The following is a 21,271-nucleotide window of genomic DNA, read 5'->3' on the forward strand; positions in this document are numbered from 1 at the left end:
TGATCATTATCATTACCTGTAGTAGTAGTAGTAGTAGTAGTAGTAGTAGTAGTAGTAGTAGTAGTAGTAGTAGTAGTAGTAGTAGTAGTAGTAGAAGTAGTAGTAGTAGTAGTAGTAGTAGTAGTAGTAGTAGTAGTAGTAGTAGTAGAAGTGGTAAGAAGTAGTAGGAGTAGTAGTAGTAGGAGTAGTAGTCGTAGTAATAATAGTGGTAGTAGTATAAATAACAAGAGTAACAATAGCTGGAACCATCCTGATAAACTTTCCACAGCTCCTGTAATAAAATTTGTACTTTGCAAACAACTATGAAGTGAAGTCTCCTGTTTAATGATACTATTCACAAAGTTTTGATAATGGGTATTTTCATGTATTTCTCCCATGCAGCATTTTCTGTCGTCAAGTCCATGTTGAATTTCACCGTGGCGTCAAAGGGATCGACTTACGGGAGCAACAAGGAGGGAAGGTCAAAGAGCGGTGTGCAAAATGGCAACGCAGAGTCCAACGGAACGTCGACTCACCCCTCCGACGAAAAGAAGACGGATTGAACTATGTGCCGTGTTATGGTGAATTTTGTGAAACTCTGGTTTCATGGCTTCCTGTGTGAAACCGTGTCTAAAAGTTGTGAAATTTTTTCTATATCAGGGATGCATGCTATTGTGGGTCTCTTTTTTTTTCCTTTTTCTATTCTTCTTTCTTTTTTTTTTTTTTGCTGTGAATGTTCACATTCTGGGGCTTTCTTTGATGAAAAAAAGAAAGAGAAGGGTAGAAATTTGTGTTTGATAATGTAAATGTTTTGTGTGAGGCATTATCTTGCCTGGCTGTTCACTTAAACTCTCTTCATGTGGACGTGAAAAATTGATGACCTATTTCACCACTACGTGCCAGCCATCTACCATTGGACCAAATGTAGCAGCATCATTCCACAAATTTCTGAGTGAATTTTAGCATTGAGGTATCTCAATTTACTTTTATATGAGAATATATTATCATTTGAGATTAATACAGTTTTTCTTATTCAGAGCTCTGCAGTCTTTGTGTCAGAGCCACTCTAACTGGTTCTTGGTCTGAATCCTGTGAGAAATTAATTATCGCATACGAATATTAACTCACATGATTTAATACTGACATGATAAAGTAGTTTAGAAGAACTGTAAACATATTTTTAGTAGGTTTATACTAATGTATGCATATTGTATCCCAATATTTGACTATGAATCATGTCCATTCTCCTCCCCCACTTCTCATGTGAAGAAGACATACAGTGCTATATCCATCTTGACTTTATCCGAAGAAGATTTTCACATGATTTCCAAAAGTTTTTGTCACTTTCAATGTTCTCTTCATTGATACCTCAAAGTCTTAGTACATTTCTGCCATTATTTGATACCCCCAAAGTCAGGGCAAATTTAACACTTTTTTGCTTTAAGATGGTAACTATATTCTATAGAAAAACAATTAAAGTGATGAGTTCAAATCTATGACGGCTGAAATCAAAATTATTGAGGAGGAGCAAATTTTTAAAAAATGTAAACACCACTGCAGCGCAATTTCATTAAACTTTTTACACCTGTTGTAATTTGCAATAATTTGCGGTTTTTGTGGCAGTAGCCATGAAGCAACCAATCAGATGCAAATATGTGAGTTGTTACTGTGATAACTGTGATCAAAGCAACATTAAATCACTGCCCCCCCCTCCCCATTTTCCATGGACACCAGATCGTGTATGTGATTTCAGTCATTCAGCACTTGCATAGTATCAATCATTTTGAGCATGAGACTGAATTGAAAATTCAGCAGGAAACATCCTTTTCGATGAATATATATGTTGCTCTAAACCATGGAGCTACAATCTGTACACAGATCATGAGCCTGTGCATTGAAATAAATCTCGATGCCCAGTTACCACTCACAGTATTATATGGGTGGGACTGGGCTAAGAGAGAACGTAAAGCTTGCTGCTTTCTGTCTCTGCTCATTGGTCAAAACTTGTCAAAAATCAATCAAGATTAATGCTCCGAGGTTACACTGCCTTCTTGACAGAAAAAACAGTGGCATGTGACATTATGTGGTCAGATTTAAAGAGATGAATGATGATCCATATTACAGAAAATTTCTTATCAATTTTAGATTTTAAGAGGACTGTCAGAAGTATCCATGTTCAAAAGGGTGAAATCAGTCAAGAGATGTAAAAACTTGTGTAATATGGCTGTGAGTGTTTTTAAAATATTCTTGGCTCAGAAATATAAAAATCAGTTTTGCTTTAGGGATAGCTTAGATTTTGTTACTGGCAATAAATGCTTGCAAGCAAGGCCCCCTCTTGAAAAGAGGAAATGTACAAGTAAAGGTACATGTAATTGTTGAAGTAACTGTAATTGATTGAAGTCATGAAAACTTTCATTTGGAAATTTTAAACTCATCTGATTGTGATGTACAAATGCATGAATATAGAAACATGTCTTGGTAGTTATTCAGAGCACTGTCACATTGAGGCACCAAAGATTGACGATATCTATTCTTGCCAAGCCCCAGCAAGTTGTCAGAAAAATAGAGTAGGGTAAATGGTATCTTGCCATTTTGTGTTTTATTCTTGTAGTGATGAATACAAGATTCAAAATTGCGTTCATCCTTCTGATAGCATAACTCATCAACTCTACCATTATGTGTCTTACACAATGTCATGAATGCCTTCTTAATGTTGTAACTCCCCCCCCCCCCAAGCAAGCTTGTCACATCTATGTACGCCTGTTTTAGGCAGTTGCCATAAACATCAAATTCTTGGTGGCAATCCCCCCCCCCCCCCCATCACACTCCTGAATAACGTGCAAGTGTCCTGTGGAGCTATTAAATGATGTACAAAGATATTCACGTTGAAAATCTTAGGAACAAGTGAAATCCCGGTATTATCTGGTACATGCTAATTTCATTTTTTTAAGTTTGCGATGAAGAAGACAAGCAAATCTGAAGACCTCCAGAAATGTATTTGGTGCCTTAAGTTGTTTGTTTGTTTTTCTAAAGCTGTTTTCAAAATGATGCTGATGCTATAAGATTTATGATTCCATTTAGCACACCATGCCAAACATATCACTCGGTATCTCACGCTTTCTTCACTCAAAAAATTTGAACTGTGGACCAAATTTACATTTTAATACCATTTGTTTTTTAGTTTGTTGTTTCTGATTCATTCTGTATGCTGGGTAGTGGTATATAATTCTCAATTTTCTATAAAAAAGGGTACATTGTTGTGTGCAATCATCAACAGCGTACATACCTTGAACGTAAAAGGAAAATGGTGACTAGCTATAGAATTGCCTGTTTGCTGTTAGCGGTACTTTGGCACTGTGTGTGTGGGAGGTGAATGTTAAGTTCTGATTGGAACATTATATTGATTTGCAGTCATCACCAGCTGAGCAATGTTCTTCTTGTTGTTGTCATGGAGTATAAATAGAACCACCTGTCCTTGTGGGCAGAGAGTAACAAAGTGTGATGTCATAGTTAATTCATTGCCATGGAAACTGGTTTTAAAGAACTTCACCTGGCCTGAGTGTCAAGACAGAATTGCTCTGTGGTGCGTTGTTGGTGCAAACGTCCTGCAAATTGCCCGATGCAATTGTCATCATTGACATTCAAGACCTGTTATTTTTGCAGTGCCCAAAATTGAGTCATAAAACTGTTCCACTATGCTCTCATGGAATTCCTAAGTGACTAGCTTCATTTGCAGTGTTGTTGTTTTGTTGTTTTATTTATTTTCTTTTTTTTTCTCATCACTTGTTTGTTGGCTTGTTAGATTCGCTGTTTCCAGCTTTGTAAATGTCATCACATTGATGATACAACAGTACCACATATTGTTTTGAAGCAACTTGATTTAACCCTTTGAGGACGGGCTGATTTTGCTACAACACGCATTTCCCACAGACCCCGGCCCGAGTTTACTCGGGACTCGTCCTCAACGGGGTAAGGTGGCATAACCTGAAATTTCATAGTCCTGTCCAAAGTAACATATCAAGATTGTGGTCTTCACATCATGTGTAAAACTTCATTTTGCAGACATGCACCTTATGCTTTTGCTACAATTGTTCCTTTCTCAAAAGAATTTGACAGATTTCATTTTAAATTAGAGTTACTTGAAATGCCTGTCACGTCAATTATCCACTGTGCATGTGATAAACTGACCTAAAAAAAAGAATTCTTTCTAAACTATTCTTGTCGTGAATGGTTGAGTTTGCCGATTGTTGCATGGTATATTGTAGACCTTGCAGATAAGGAAATTTTAATGAAATTACAAAACCTTGTCGGAAAACTCATTTACATTTGTATTGAAGCATACATTGAAGATATGGGTAAGGTGGAATTTTTTATGGCAACTATGTCTTTTTGTTTGTTTTATGAATCTTTAGTTACTACAGTAGTTGATATCAGTACTTTGCTTATCCAATTTTGTTCCTCTCAAGTGACTTTCTTTCCTGAAGAATATCTATGCACATATTTTGATAATGATGTCTTCACTAAACTCATTCCGTTTTGAAATAAAATGCAGTGCTTCTCATTGTTATTTGCTGATATTTTTTTTCCTAAATCGTAATCATTACTTCCTTGAAGTGGATGAATGCGATGAAAGAGTTAGCCTGAATTTAAGCAGTATATTTTTCCATGTTGTTTGTACTGCGATTCCCAGTGTAACGCACATATTTTTTTCGTATCCTGGCATGCAGTGATTGGCATTGTGATCAAATTTGTGTGGCAATGAGACAAACTCGGTGTACAAATTTTTAACATTCCATTTATATGACTCTAAAGGAGTTATACACATGATTTTGAGATATATTGAATTTAATCGAACGATGTGTGATGTGTCATCATGTATCAATTTGTAAACATCTGTTAAACTTATTTTTTTAATCATTTATTAAAGGTATTTTGATATTTCAATATTTTTCTCACTTCAATTTATGGAATATCTTCTTGATTGATCGATGATGTGACTATAACGTGTGACCTCTTTCATAAATATTTTTCTATCTGATTTACATAATTCATATTCAGTCAATGATTTTGTTTTGAACAAGTTCAGATTGCAGTATCGTGCTAATTGTACATCTATATATGTAACTTTCACTAATTGCATTCTAAGGTATTACATCAGAGATGAAAGTGAGACATTTTGTGCTCTGCATTATCAATGTCAAAACATATGATGCATATTTCTCATGCCTGTTCCTGTAGGCACAGAGCTAGTTCAGATTAATGACTCTATGGGAAGAAAGAGTGCATATTTACGTAAAGGGGGTATCTCACTAAGCAATGAACGTTATGTGAAAGTAGTGAATTTCATGTTTTGTCAAGGTTTGTAAACAGTTGTAATCAAGTTTGTAAACAGTTGCAATCACATTTGCAAACAGTTTTTCTTGTTGCTAAGAAATTTTGAACATGTTAAAAGTTTCTTTGTCAGTTTTTACAACAAGGAAAAGCCATTTGCGACAGTGAAAACTGTTTGTGAATTTGATTGCAACTGTTTACAAACTTTATCACAACTATTTACAAATCCTGGCTAAAAATCTGCTACATTTGCAAACATTCACTGCTTGATGAAATGCCCCCTGAACCAAGAGCGTGGAAATTATTTCTGAATTTTCTGAATTTTGAATGAATTGTGCCTTTTCCCACTCCATAGGCTAACAAAAAATGGTATCTGTCCTTTGTGTGCATATGGAAATTATATCTTTGTAAAGTTGACAAGGCAGCTACTAGCTGATTAGATATATAACTAGGCTTGAAAATAAAGGTCAAATTTATCTGGGGTCAGTAAATTGGCTACATTTGCATTCTGAAACTTCAAGTTTCTGTTTACAACAAAGGCTGTTCCTTTCAGCCAGGAAGATTTTTCTTTACATTGCCCAATTCAGCAAAAACTAAATGCTTGCAAACTTTGATTGACTCCAAGTATGAATATTCATTAAAATGCAAATCATGTGATATACATAGAGTTTAAAAGAAAAATACTGTATGAGCTGAAATTTTCGCGTACAGATATTTTCGCAAATTGCTACTTGGAGGACATTTTGGCATGTTGTTAATTTCGCGGTTGCGAGGGTCTGACTGAACTTAGTTATTCGTGCGTTGTTATTTTTGCGTGTTGTTATTTTCGCGGTTCAAAGGCGATTCACGAAATTCGCGAAAATAAAACCACCGCGAAAATTTCAGCTCGTACAGTAATCATGAGGTCCTCAGGGGAAAAAATATACTGACTATAATAGTTAATTGGCCGGTTGGAATTTGCGGTAACTTTATTTTTGTGATTGAATCTTGCCTTGCATTGAAAATACTGGCTACTGGAGTCTACAAAGGGTGGTGGATGGGTGATCTATCCAATGTTTCTATGGATGATAATTTCTGTGCCTGTTAAATGGATTTTAACAAGAAGAGAGATGTATGTTCCAACAGTCTTGTAAAGATTTGTTTGACATTGTCCACAGACTGTCATAGTTTTGAATAATAATGGCTGTTTTGTTATTTTAAAACTTTCTGAAGTTTACCCAGTAATTACAGTATTTGTGTTTAAATGGTACATGTTAGTATTTACATCCTCTTATGATGCATTGTAAATGTGAAGACCAGGGACCCATTTCATAAAAAGTTGATATGATAACAACACTTGCTGGAATGTCAATTGTCATGGTAACAACAAGAATCCAGCTTCCTGATTGGCTGTTGCTATTGGAAGTTGCCATTCAAGCAAGAGTTGCTATTCTAACATCTTTAATGAAACGGGGCCCAGATGAATACTACATGACTTTGAACTCACATTCCATCATTGTTTGATGGTTGTAGTCCCTGATGTATTTTAAATGAAGGAAATTCATGTTTGTGAGTACATTCACACATTCTGTTGCTGTCAATGCAGTCATCTGTCTTTTTTAAGTTGTCCCAGCATTTGGTGTCCTCGTCGATTGAGAGTGCTTTAAAAACAAGAATATGCACCAAACAATGCATTTAGACCTCTTTGTAATATAAGTTGGGAATATATTCCTTTGTTCTGGTATAGTGATTTTCAGATATCCGAGATACTTCCACTCGAGGGAGACTGCAAAACTGTTCCATAAGGTCTTATTTATATAGGGTTTGAAGTTTTTGTGTGTGACCTGTTTGAGCCTTTATACCAAACGGTGTCTTAAACTTGTCATAATACATGTATTTCTCCAGCACATTCACTAGCTTTGAAAGTCCAAAATTTTGAAATGAAAGTCATTATTTTGTGATAGATATAATGAGCTGGGATGAGATTTGAATGTGGAGGAGAGTGTCATGGTTATATTGCGAACTTCTTTTCTGCTGTCATGACAATGTAAAGCAAGATTGCTACAATCTGTTATAAGCAATCACATAGTCTGGAAGTGAGGCTACATGCAAAGAAATCAATAGCCCAACAACAACAACAGCAACAAAATGAAGCGGTGCAACAAGTACTATATCTATGTAGTAGTCTTTGTTCAATACTGTTTAAGATGAAGTGGCAATGTCAGTCTGCAACTACATGTACTTATTTTCATTATGAATGGGTTATAAATTGACAGATTTATAATTCTGCATGTGAAAATTGTCCATATGAATAAACAACAACTAACAACATGAGTAAGCCCTGCTTGTTTCTTGTGTATGTATAGTGCAGTCTTTTTTTTTAAAATCTTTCACAGGACACATCATTTTCCCCTATCCACGTTTTCCATAGAGCAAGCATGTGGGGGGGGGGGGGGGGGGGGCAGGAAAAAGAAGAGACTGGTATATAGGGCAGCAATATTGTGAGATCTTTCCATGCTTTCCATTCTGAGTTTACTCTGCATCATCTCTGTCAAGATTAATAATGTTAGGAGCACCTACACTTGGTGCTATTGCAAAAAACACAAAACAAAACAACAAAACAAAACAAAACAAAAGCAAAAACAAACAAAGCAATTAACAAAACAAAATGCCATTAACTCCATTGCCCATCGTGTTTATGCTTGCACATTAACTGTTCAGAACAATAGTTATCACACCAAGTGCCACTTTAAACTAAATATAGTTACAGCAGCATGCACAAGTTTGATTTTCCAATGTGACTTTAGTTCCATCATGGAGCCACAAGAGCTCCATGGTTCCATTGAATTTTATTGTGAGCATGAAAGTCATAGATTGTATAAACTCTCTGCAATTTACTCTCCCAGAACTTGGCTGAGATGAGAGTGTCAGGTTTTAACTTTCTGCAAGATAATTAGGAACAACTGATTATGAAATACTGTACAGAGCATACAATTCTAACATAAATTAACAGTTTGCTTGATGAAATCGGTTTGGAAATGGGTGTAATACCCAAAACATATTAAAACCAAGTGGCCTGACTGGAAGATATGTGAGTCACCTTTTATTAGGATGTCTTTGTTTCTGGATATGAAGAGTTTGTTTGCAAAAACTGATAAGTCCATATTTGCCAAATGGAGATATTTGCGTTTAAAGGTCAAGAAAAATAAAGAGAATAATAAGAAAAATTTTGCTTCTTTTGACCATAACTTAAAAAAATATACCTTTATATGTAGTGACCAATATATCATTTAAAAGGTATTATTTTGTACTTAATGACAGAGGCCGTACTTCAAAATCTTCAAAAATGGACTTATCGGTTTCTGCAAACAAACTCTTCATATATCTCAGTCATATCAAAACCGATTTTTGTCAAATAAGCTTTTAATTCCTCTGACAATAAAGGTGGTATGCTCTTTTGTATTTCATTTTCTTTCAAGTTTCTAATATTATCTCTTACAAAGTTAGAACCTGAATTTCCATCTTAGCCAAAAACTATATAATCCCTTTAACTCCTTGCAAAACTTAATGGTCCATCTTATTACATCAGGCGCCTTCCCGCTCAAACTGTAATGCTTTTGAGAAAAAAAGGTTTACAAAAAAGTTGGTTAGGGGACTCAGTAAACCTCTGTATTAAAGGCCTACTTATTTATGGTTGAATTCACATCCTATGAATATCTTTCTCACAATCCGACGTGTAAAAAATTGATATTAAAGCATTCATATACTTAATTGTTATAATGCTGAATGGTTTGTGATTCACGTTTTATGTGACTTTGTTTTTTAATGACTCACTTTATATAATAGTTTATTTTTACAGGCGATATTCACTTTTTTTTTTTTTAAGTAGCACTCGAGTGAATTGGCATTTTTCCAGTCAATAGCAGCGTAGTTATACAGGGGGAGCAGCGAAAATACTATGCTGAATGCATGGCTGCGCTGCAGAGCTTCGGCCATCCTCCAATCGCCCCACAATAATGATTACCTCTAAAGTGGGCTGTGCGTGTTTTTAGACGCTTCGTTTCACACTTTTGCCCGTCTATTGTCCTTGAGCGAAGCCCAAGCGGTCAGTGTAATAATGACGTTTGTGATTACAAATCGATTGGCGACAAGTGCTTGGTGCTCCGGCTACTACATGAAGGAGTGGAGACACTCAAGAAGGCCCTTGTGACACTCAACGCAGTCTAGTCGATTTTATCGGCTGCAAATTTTTATTCCCAAAAGAGTTTGAACTCCAGCCTCCTCAATAAACCCAGGGAGGTGGGAAACCTGAGCGACTGGAATAAAACGTATAAGAAAGAGAAAGAAAATAGAATTAAGAGCTATTAGGCTAGAAAAATACACCAGCACTTATAGCAAACTATGCACAGTACGTAAGGTGAGTGGCACTTAAGAGAGATATGTAGAGATATTGAAGAAGTGAAAGGAGAAAGATGAGCTGAGGACATATTTTTATTTATTTATTTATTATTATTTATTTATTTTTATTATTATTATTTTTTTTTTTTTTTTTGCTTGTCAGCTGAGAAACCCGGAAGTGGAAGGGGTCGGAGAGATGAGCTGAGGATCTATTTTGTTTTTGTTCTTGGTTTTGTTTTGTTTTGTTTTTTGCTTGTTAGCTCATGAAACCCGGAAGTGCCCCCCCCCCCCCCACCCCACTTTTGAAAACGCTCCGCCGGTCCTGTTGTCCACTTGACCCTGGAAATTCTTTGTACATTGAATATCACAACAAAACAACATAATACATTAACCTGACATTTTTCAAACTATACGAAAAACTATCAACATAATTAGGTATAATATTTTGTGATACAACAGACCTACACAACAAGCATGTGATATGTTGAACATTTATAAAATCACTGCTCCCAAAGGTGAAAGGCTAACAACGATCGACGCATGGTCACAATCACATCGATATACAAAATATGATGAAGCAAGCTAGTGAACAATGTTTGTGCGCCTCATACCATGCATTTGAAATATGCTTTTATATAACAAAATTTTCAATCAAGCATAGTCTTCTCTTTTTTCTTTCTTTTTTTTTTTTGGTATTCACGATCAAAGCGATACAGAAGCGCTGGGAACTGTAATACTCTGCTCATCAAATCACTGTGCTGTAAAGGGAATGATTATAGGTTAGCCTAGGGTAGATGCTTAATTCACTGAAAAATAAGTCTTCATATAAAAATTCTTCTTTTGGGGGATGGGAATATCAAAAACGTTTCCTCTGATGGCAGTACGCCATAAATTCGGCAGTCGATGTCGATCGCTGCTGCGCTGTGTGAAATCATGTGAAATTTCAGAAAGTCCAATATATAACTTTAACAATTTTTTTTTCAATTTTCCATTTGCTTGATTTGAATTAATGCATGTGACCGTGACCATGACGAAAGTAACTTTGAAAAGTCTTGAAATGAAAAAGAATTGAAAAAAAAAAATAACCATTTCCAATAAAAATAGCAACCTCCGCCCTCCTAAATCCTGTGAACATACATGGATGCTCTGCTTACTTTCTGTGACAGGGCAGCGCACGTATTAATTATTATACTCATCCGAAAATTCTGCTCGGGAGCAGCGAAATCAGTAATTGTTTTCACGGCGACAGACGCTATCTCGCTGGACTGTGTTGACGACTGCGCCCAGAAACTGACTCTAAAGAGTGATTTCTTGCTATTTCAAGTGGTTTAACCGTATAACCTGACTTGTTCGTGTCGAGGATATTACATACATCGATTCTTCACCCAGCCAGTCTTGTAAGTTTTACTTTTGTAGGTGTACTGTCGTTCTAAGATTACGTGACGTTCGAGAATGTATGTAAGCATGACGATAGTCTAGCAGCTCGATCGCGAGGCAGCTGCTAGGTGCTAGCTGCTCGAGCTGCCGCCGGGAGGCGTGTTTTTTTTAGACGGCACAGATTGGGGAAACTAAAAATCTATCGGGGACCCTATCCCTAAACCTAACCCTAATCCTAATCCTAACCCTAACCATCAAACCCTAACCCTAACCCTAACCCTAACCCTAACCCCAACTCTAACCCTAACCCTAACCATAACCATAACCAAAAACCCTAACCCAACGTTTTTCCCATAGGTTTAACACGCGCCATGCCCCAATCTGTGCCGTCTTTAAAAAAAACGCCGCCGGGAGCGCTTCTCGCTGCTGTGGAGAACCCGCACCCTCTGAGCTGGCCTGGCCTCTCGCTCGATGCGCGAATCCTGCAATTAATCCGCTGGCAAAGGGATGGTATTAGAACATGTCATAAATTATAGTTTTGCAGAGACTCCAACCCAAAGCACCTTCTGATCTGGAGATTCTCCCGCCTGAAACCCCTAGCAAACGGGAGACTCCAACTTGATGTGTGCGAAGCGCGAAGTTCCTAGGGTTGTACTTGTAGATGCTCTCCCCGATGGACTCTGGTGCTATCTAAGGTTTATTTTTTTCAACAGTACGATAGTCTAGAAATAAGTAAGAAATCCTTTCCAACGGGAGACAAAGAGCCAGGGCGGGAGAAATTAAATCTCGAGCGGGAGAACGGGAGATTTTGCAAAAATGGGTTTTCGGCGGGAGATCTCCCGTCGAAAACGGGAGAGTTGGAGTCTCTGGTTTTGGTGAGGATGGGGCTTCAGGTTTCCAAGAATCTTCTTATGAAATTTGAAAAAGTATGTAATTCTGAGAGGAAATCAAAGTTTATTTGACGAAAATTGGTTTTGAAATGACTGAGATTCATATCCTAAAGTAAACGATGCACAGCATGCAGCATGCAGCACCCACAGCAACCAATGGCAAATGTGTTGACCCACTGCACTGTGCACTAGAATTGCTTTGTTTTTCTTTGTTTTTGGGTATCTCAGCCATTCAGCCATTGTAGCTACTTTGCTTGGTTCTGTACTTGATGTGCACAGCGAATCAGGCATACGATGTATGCTTCCCACGAAAAGCTGCATGCCTGCAACAGGGATTACTTCTTCAAGGTTCAAGGTTGTAGTTGGTACAATTTGCCTAGCTTTCCTACATTTGTGCTGCTGGACATTAGAATTAAAAAGATTTGCAAAGATGCAAGGATTTGTTGAAAATCACTTTATCAAATTAAAGCAAACTTCCCATAATTCGACCATAATGCCATCAAAATTGGACCGCCTGCTACGGGTAAAACATATAGCTTTTGCGTGTGGTCGAATTTTGGCACGAGAGGTTGAACCTTGGACAATTTGCTTTGTAAACAACAATTCGGATTGACCGAAAGAATGGTCTGTATCTGGGCGTCAGGGATATGTTCCGCGGAGACTGCATCTGGCTTCATGGAACCCCTCCTAGAGGAGGAGAGCAATAACGTCAACAAAATAAAAGACTCCTCCAGACAGACTGATCTTTCTGTCTACAATTTGGATATATAGATAAAACAAATGGTATTTAAATAAGTGTAGAACATCAAGTTTCATACATTTGTAATGAATATAAAAGTAGGCATAAATTAATGTTGAAGTTTCTCATCTGAATGTGTACATATACTCGAGTACGTAACAAACGTATCACTTATCAGTCACAGTGAAGATTTGTAGACCTATGCCATTTATAAATAGAACTGATATCAAGTGTCATCACTTCAGAACTAATGACATTTTTTCATGTGTGTACTTAAAAATGTATCATTATTTCATTGTTGCTAGTAAAGGAACTACAACCCCTCTTTAAATGAAGCCCAAATTGCCAAGTTGTTACAACTTTATGCTAATTTGATGCTAAGGATAATTTTTTGAGTACATGTACATTGTACATTCCACACAGCCTGAAAAGGCAATTCAGTGAAGGTTTGAGCATAGGATAGAGGAATTCATGTGTGAAGACAACATCACATGACATCATCTGATTTGTGATTTTGGTGGTTTGAGGCAGACACATAAACTGTGTACTTGGTATATTTTGTGGTATTTTTATATATTTTGATATGGGAATTTCATGAGTGGATTGGTAGTTGTAAAATTAATAACTCACATACAAAATTGCTACCTGTACATACTGTTTTATGGATTGTATGGGCCAAGATGTTGCCTCAAAAGTGGAGAATTGCTATTTACAAGTTTTCTTTTGGAAAGTGAATGTGTCAAATTTGTGTACTTCTTTATAAATTTCTCTATGTACACAGTTCTCGACTGCAAAGTCAAAATTGTCTTAATACACTGTACAAGTCCCAATTTGAGAAAGAGAGGTTTGCATGAGGAGAGGCTTTTCAAACAACATTTTGTGTACAGGTGTAAGTCCCAATTACATTGTAGTGAAATATCATGCTCGCTAGCAGAAATATTCAGAATACAAAAATTTATACATCTCTGTAGTGTGCAAACGCATTATACAAAATCCATGTAAATGTACTGTATACCTTTGTATAACATAAGGTATGTCCGACTTTGATAGACCATAACATCTGTAACTTTTGATTATCTTTGAAAAAAATGTTTACTCTATTGAAGTCAACTTAGACCAGAATTGCAAGCTGTTTAGTTTTGAGATGTACATTTTACACACATAGTTAACATCTTGTATTATATGTGTGTGTGTGTGTGTGTGTGTTGTGTGCCAGCAAATACCAAGCATAACAATGGCAGAACATGATCGTCCATCAGATTTGCTCCAATAACACTCTTGTTACAATATAAGTGAGTGATTAACGGTAACCACACTGATAGCTCTACAAACATTATTATCACAGTTATGTAGTGCGTGTGCCAGTCAGAACATGTAAAGAAGGGGTATATCAATGTCAAAAGTTTGTAGACCACAATTTTTTAAAGTCGGGTAATTGCTTTGATTATTTCAGTTTGGCTCTCTCTTGCTCAATCACCCAAATAAGGGAAAGGGTAATAATTTGAGGTAGGCAGGTGAACTCAGTGGTGTGTGAAATTAAACTGCATGGGCTCTGTTCCCTCTCCCTTTTTTATTCTTCTTTCTTCCAAAGCGATTCGCAATCTGCTCCAATACAGTCTCTGCCATTCACACACAATTTGGTCCCACATAACATCACACAATGTCCATTATTTCACACCAGACAGTCATGCAGGGTTGACCAAGCGCACCATATCATTACCAGATTCACACCCCGACAGCAGTGGCTTAGGAATGGGTAACCCAGGCACAAAATACATTGCATTTGTACTTCCGTCTACATTTTAGCAGTATTCTCCCAATCTTGTTGGTAGAGGTACAAGAACCAGCCCTTTGATCTCTCTTTTATCAAAGGGCCAACCTAAAGACTTGTTCACATATCATGTATCGTACATAACTTTTACATATTATAGACACACAGTGTACAGTGTATGTTTGCAGAATAACACAGGCACACCTGTATACAGTTCATCTCCTGTCTTGACACTGTGTCTACACTATGTCCTGTCTAGCATCCATGCTGAAAGCTTTGAGACACATGTTTTCTGTCACTCCCTTCCATTTCTGCATGTTTCCTTTTTTTTCAGATTGTTTCTAATTTCAGTACTCATATTGAGATTCCCACTTCTCCCTGTCTTCCAGAAGAAATTTCCGTATTCATATTGAGATTCCTACTTCTCCCTGCCTTCCAGAAGAAAAAAAGTTTGTCATTCTCTGGCCCAGTTGGAAAAAAAAACCCAAACCAAAACACACCCACACCCAAAACTGTTTTGGTACTTGCCAGTTTCAGTGTGTAACTATATTTCACTTTTAAAACATTGGCCACCTGCCCCCCCCCCCCCCCCCTCCATGAAAAGTATCAATGCATGATACCAAAATACAGTATCAGGGCCCCGTTTTATCAAAAGATAAAATCGATTTTAGATTTCCATACCACACAGGCTGCTATAGACTTACAATTGAAATCAACTGTATAATCAATTTTAACTCTTCATAAAACAGGGCCCTGTACTATCAAGTACACTGTACAAACGTAGTCATCCTTTTGAGATATATCATGTCAATACTCCGTATATCATCTCTGTTAGTGAATAACCCACAAAAAATTTGCCAAACACAGGTCTATCAATCCTCATACTTGCAGTATTGGCTTCGCATTGAACAAACAAAATTTTACCGTTATACTTTGTACATTACTGAGTGTGATACAATCATTTGCACATTCTGTTCATTGTACTGCGTATGACTCATACTGTGAATAATCAACAAATCATAAATGTACTCTACTCTTTTGCAAATATTTGTCATGGCACAGTGGCATTAGTGAGCACAGCACCCAGCTAGACATAGGTTTTTATTTTGTTTACTTTTATTTTGTGGAACTCCGTGTTCTTTTTTTTTTCCGCTGTCAGAACTTTGTGCACACAGTGGGAGGTGTTGCCACGGTGGGATAGCAACAATACCGCTTGGTATGTTTACACTGCTGCATATTCTGCATTGAATTTGTACTTTGGCCTCTGTCTGTCATGACTCTTAATCTCACAGGATATGTCTTCAGTGAGGGTGATCAATGCTGTATGGGAAGAAATGCTGATGGTTTGAATGCACCCTATGTGTGAAAAATTTCATTTCGTGCATGTGTGCCCCAGGTTCAGTGTATGATATCATTTCACAAAATTTGCATTGTCATCGATGAATTCAGAGTGCTTGGATAATTAATAAGCCTGTATTCAAAGGGTACAATAGCATTGTAGAGTAACAAAGTAGTGTCTGTGTGTCATATACTGTAGGATAGGTATAAAGTTAGTTAGCTGTGTCTTTTGTTTTTTAAGACACAAGTATTGATTGTATTTCCATACCCCCTATTATACAATGTGTTATACTGAATGAGCCCATTGTTTGAATGTGAATGACAGGCAACTAAACACTGGCCCTCCATTCAATACTCTGTGTAAATGATATTGTATGCTTTTGAAGGTTGCACAAAGTGTGCTCAGTAGACAGTATTGTAGTCTCTTTTCAGACTCTGTTTTATGTATTAGAGGTTGGGTCTAATGCAGTGCTTGTCACTTTTTTTCACCAAAGTTATAATTGAAAATATCATACTTCTTATTACAGCTGTATTTTCATTGTTTTTTAGCAGCTTGTTGATAGCAAATATCTTGAATTAACGTGAATGGAAATTAACTCATTTTGTGATGAAACTGTTCCTATAAATTTGGTGTTTTGTTTTACTCTTCATGACTTCCTGTACATTCACTTCATTCAAGTCATTACAATTTACATGTACAATGAACCAAGTCTCGCGCCCCAGTGACCCACCTCACACTCACCCGCCCAGCAAGTATTTTCTCACGCCTCCCATAGGTTGGGTAGAGGATACCTACATATTGTACATGGTTGCTTCTTGCAACGTACAGCTATTTGCTATTTGTCTATAAAAGTGATAATCAAGAGTTCTCTACAAATTGTATCATCTACTGAGTCATGTCAGTGTATGAATTCTCCAAAATTAATAAACACTAATTTACCCTTGAAGAAAATTTGGAGGAAAAAGCTCCAAGTGGTGTCTTTCAGAACCATCTTCCACATCACAAACAGATTAGAATTATGCTAGTAAAATTGCATTACAGCTACACAGGTACATTTGTAGGCCTATGCAGCAAATTGCACAATTACTGCAAAATCCCAAAATGAAAAAGCTCCCTACCATCATATGAAAGGGGGACACCCTCTCCTGCACTCCCCCCCCCCCCCCCCCCCCCCCCCCAGTCATTTCGCTTTCACTCTCTCACATTTATTCGTGTCCATCAGCAAGTAAGTACAGTGTATGTGGAAGCTGTAATGGAATCTCAATTCCTAAATTGTTTAAGTTCACATCATTTAATATTACGGCCAGTGCAGGACTGATGTACAGTAGAATCTCTTCATTTTGGCTCGAATACTGAAAACTTGCCACTTACAAACGTATATTGACCAAAGTGATTACAAAATGCAGATGAGCAGGCTCCATACAGGGAGAGGAAGTTTGCTGAGCTCCTTGTGTACACAGATGTAATGGAGTCAGCAGGATGGAAGAGTAAGCTTGATTAGTACTGGCTAGATATCTGTCCTGTTGTGAAGCAATACCTGTCTGGTACAAACAACTTGTATAATGTAGATTTCAATTGTCGAAAGATACACAACTGGGGAAAGGAATGTGATTCTGATTCAAAATTCCAAAGTAGATTTTTTTTTGCACTGTGGTTGGGGGGGGGGGGGGGGGGGGAGAGAAAGAAGAGTAGTAGTGCAGTATTAGTGTGTCTGTCCAGGGAGGTGGAAGAGAGTACTAGGCTCTCTTAAAGCAAATAACAATTTAGTTCTCTGTCCAATTCATGGTCTGTTTGATTTAGTCATTGTATTTTTGCTTGAATCACTATCTCAGGTTTCATCAAGTTGTTGTGTAAGGTTAAAAAATGGGTCCAAAAACACCCCCACCCTTTTTGGTATGTTGAACTGACTGCATTTAGTAAGGTCCAAGTGTTATACAAGAGTATATGTAAGAGAAAAATGAATTAAATTGTATACATATTTTGCAACAATCACATTTTGCTTAGACAGCTGAAGTCAGTCACTGATTTGATATTGCACAGTCTCTAAAATGGGTTTGATTTAGGAGATAACCATATACTAACCAGTACTATGTAATCCAAAAAAAAAAAACACAAAATATGATGAAGTCTTGAAGATACAGATTGCATCACTCTGAATACTTGTGAATCTTACGTCAGTGTTCTAGCCGTGGTTAACTCTAAATTGGGATATCAGATGTTCTGGTGTTCGATAAGATACTAAACATTGAACATCTCTTGTCTGTACAGACAATTTTAAGCATATATTTTGTAATTCCTAAAAAAAAAAAAAAAAATCATATAATATTACACTACCTGTATATTGGGTTTTCAGGGGTATGGAAAATTGGAATAACATACAGTGTTGTCAGTATCAGACTATCTGGCAGGAATGTAACTTTTTTAGTTTCCCAAACTTTTGGCTGCAATCAATCTGTCTACCATCGAGAGGGAAAAGAAAAGGAAAGAGATGAAATAGCATCAATCAAGAGCGACAGGTGTACATCAATGTACTTGACCCAGAGGCCAAACTATATTTCAGTTTGATACGAGAATCTAGCTACTGTACATTTTAAGTGCATATTGAAAACAATCAGTATATTATGCATCAAATTGCACTTTGATATAAGTACTAAGAATATAATACGAAAGTTCCTTATTGTGGGGGGGGGGGATACCCCATCCCACACCCACACTCCAGTTGGTCACTCTCACCTACATGTACATGTACTTGCATACAATGAATAGCCCATGCTTGTAGCCCTGCAATATTTAATAGACAAACATTTGGGAAATCATGCGCTTGTGATTTACTTTTTTTTTCATTTTTTTTTTTTTAAAGAGGAAGTAATTGATTTAGACAATGTACAGAGCTCTGTAGTTTTGAAATACCTGGGGTGAGCAGGAATGTGCGTTTGTCGTACGTTGACTCCTTCATTTTGATAATAGATAGCCGCAATTCACCTGCCATCCCATAAAACCACTCAAGTTTTCACAATTGAAGTAGGTTTATCTCTCTCAGAGCACTGACTCTTTGGATGTCCTGTGGTTTTTTATTGTATGGCTTTTCTCGTATTGAAAGGGAAGATTATCTCTTTCTTACTACCCTTGCTTTGGAAAAAAGGCTAGACCAGTGGGTGTTTTGGACCTCAAAAATGTTAAATCACCCACAAGTACCGGTGTGCATTGAAACTTAAAATGTAGGTCCTACAATATGGGATCTTGTCAGGAGTCTCTACAATGATTGCGGCAAATTGGGAGAATTAGTGGGGAATGAAAGATATTTTTTTTTGTATGTAGTTTGCATGTCGTAGGGCCTAGTAGAGTACTTAATATCCCCCCTGTTATCATTAATATGATTAGTTAATGAGACTTTTTATATTTCATCAAATGTCTAAGTGATCATACACATATTGAAACTTCTGTATTGGAGTAGGTTTTTAAACCCATTTTTAGCATGTCATGTCCTATGCTAAATGTGTGATAGACTAAAAGTTAAGTAGTATGGGTACACAGAATTGCACTGTGTATCAGTGGCCTTTTCATCAATTTTTGGCTGTGTGCCACACAGCGTATTTTGCATCGCTTGTTGTTGTGTAAACAAAAGAAACTTTCTTTCAATCAGTGCACATGCGTACACAACACACCTTCATTCTTCATCATGCCAAGACTGAAAGACAAGATACAGTTGACAACATGCATTGTAGCTGTGATGGAGTTGAAGTTTGTTAAGCGTCAAGTCGCATGATTCTCACGATATTCCTGTTTTTATCATGTGGATGCATTCACTTTGTTAAATCAACCGTTCACCACAGTACTACATTCATAGTCACATTCTTTGCCACTATATGCACGAGATCGCTATGTGGCGAGGTGACACAGAAGCCGACCTCCTGACGGGTACGGCACGGCAAGCCGGATAGTCCTCTCTCGTTGCCTCACGTCTAGCTGACAGTAACGCCTCATCTCTCCTTGGTTTTGTCCATTGTATTGTGCGCTCTTGGGCGTCCATTGTGGTGGATGTCGCACTTCATTGATCGGATGGCGTGCCCTCGTTGGCTGCCAGATTAGGGTTTTGTCAGAGGAGGGACAAGCAATGCCACTCGACTGTGACTCTGTTTTTAACTTATCTAGTCTCATTTACAGACAGGTTTTTTATAATCTAGTTTTGTATTTATATTTGATATGAACATTTGAGTGGGCATGAAAGGAGGGCATTGCTTATTTGTAAACACCACCATTTGATGTCATGAGCTTTAATAAGAAGGATTGAAAGACGAGACATTCTAGTAACAATATTTGTAAGAGAAACAACATTTGTAGGGATTTGTGTGTATTTGTGTGTACAGCAGTGTATGTAAAGTATCATACACATCATGAGGTTCGAAAATGGATCTGCAACTTTAATGAAATGTTTGATAATATGCACAAATATACTACATGTACATATGTATACAGTACATGGGATTTCATATTTGTGGTTCATCTGTTGAATGAAATACATTTTACATACCTGGTAATGAGTTCAGTATCAAAAAAATCATCTCTCAAAGAGTTTGTACTGTATACTTCATATTTTGTCTCATTGCATGACACGACTAAATAGGTCCTATAATGGACATGACTCGATACTCATTGCAGGTTATAGTCAGACATGAAAGATCTCTGGAAGTGTTAATTTGTATCCAAAATGCACTGGGGGGTGTATCACTTGAATAGGTCGGTGTCTTATCACTTGGTCAATTGTACACCAAGATCAGGAAAATTATTTAGTTACTACTGTTGTGTCAGTCTTGACATTGGGGCTGTTTTCGAAGACTAGTAGGATGCTCTCAGAGCTTGCAAAATAAGAGACTTACGATAACACAGGTACTCCAACAATCAGGTGTGTGTGTGAAGTGGCGTACAAACAGCGAAACCCTTCAAGGTGCGTGTGGAGAGTGATTTAAATTTTGGACGTACTTGCACTGTTTGGTAGGATTTTTTTGAACAACTGACTTGTATGTGATTTATGTGCAGTATTCAGTGAGTAAGTATACTGCTCAGTTTCCTAGTCTAGAGTTTTGTGCATATACTGTACTGTGAAAGTGTATAGAGATTAAAGTATAGCATACTAATTTATTTGAAGCATTGCATTGTATTTTATTGTAAAATGCACTCTACACATGTAACATCAGTTTTCATTTGCATTGCAATATCATGTCATTTGTGTTGGTTCAAATAAAGTACATTATATACAATACACCAATAGTAAAGAGACAAACTACAAGTAGGTTTTTTTTTAAGAGAAACATGTAAATTTTTATCTTAGTGTATACCCCACTGCCATTAAATACATTGTAGCAATGTAGACTGAGTAGGACCACTTGTGGGATCAGAAGTGAACAAGTACAATAGGCCTACATGTACCTGTAAGGCATTTACAGTGTATTACACATACAGTACATTGT

General features: G+C 37.1%; 1 protein-coding gene across 1 annotated transcript in view; it reads left to right on the forward strand.

The window, feature by feature from the left end:
• Positions 1–1,400, forward strand: part of LOC139719664 (1-acyl-sn-glycerol-3-phosphate acyltransferase delta-like) — a 28,899-nt gene extending 27,499 nt beyond the window's left edge. The window contains exon 11 of the mRNA XM_071631066.1: positions 382–1,400. Coding sequence (XP_071487167.1) covers positions 382–542 — 161 coding nt within the window. The 3' untranslated portion in view covers positions 543–1,400. The remainder of the gene's footprint in view (positions 1–381) is intronic.
• The last annotated feature ends 19,871 nt before the right edge of the window (positions 1,401–21,271 follow it).

Source organism: Diadema antillarum, unplaced genomic scaffold, assembly GCF_040938485.1.
Source record: "Diadema antillarum isolate AM-2024a unplaced genomic scaffold, OU_Dant_1.0 scf00000112, whole genome shotgun sequence".
Classification (NCBI taxonomy): Eukaryota; Metazoa; Echinodermata; class Echinoidea; order Diadematoida; family Diadematidae; genus Diadema; species Diadema antillarum.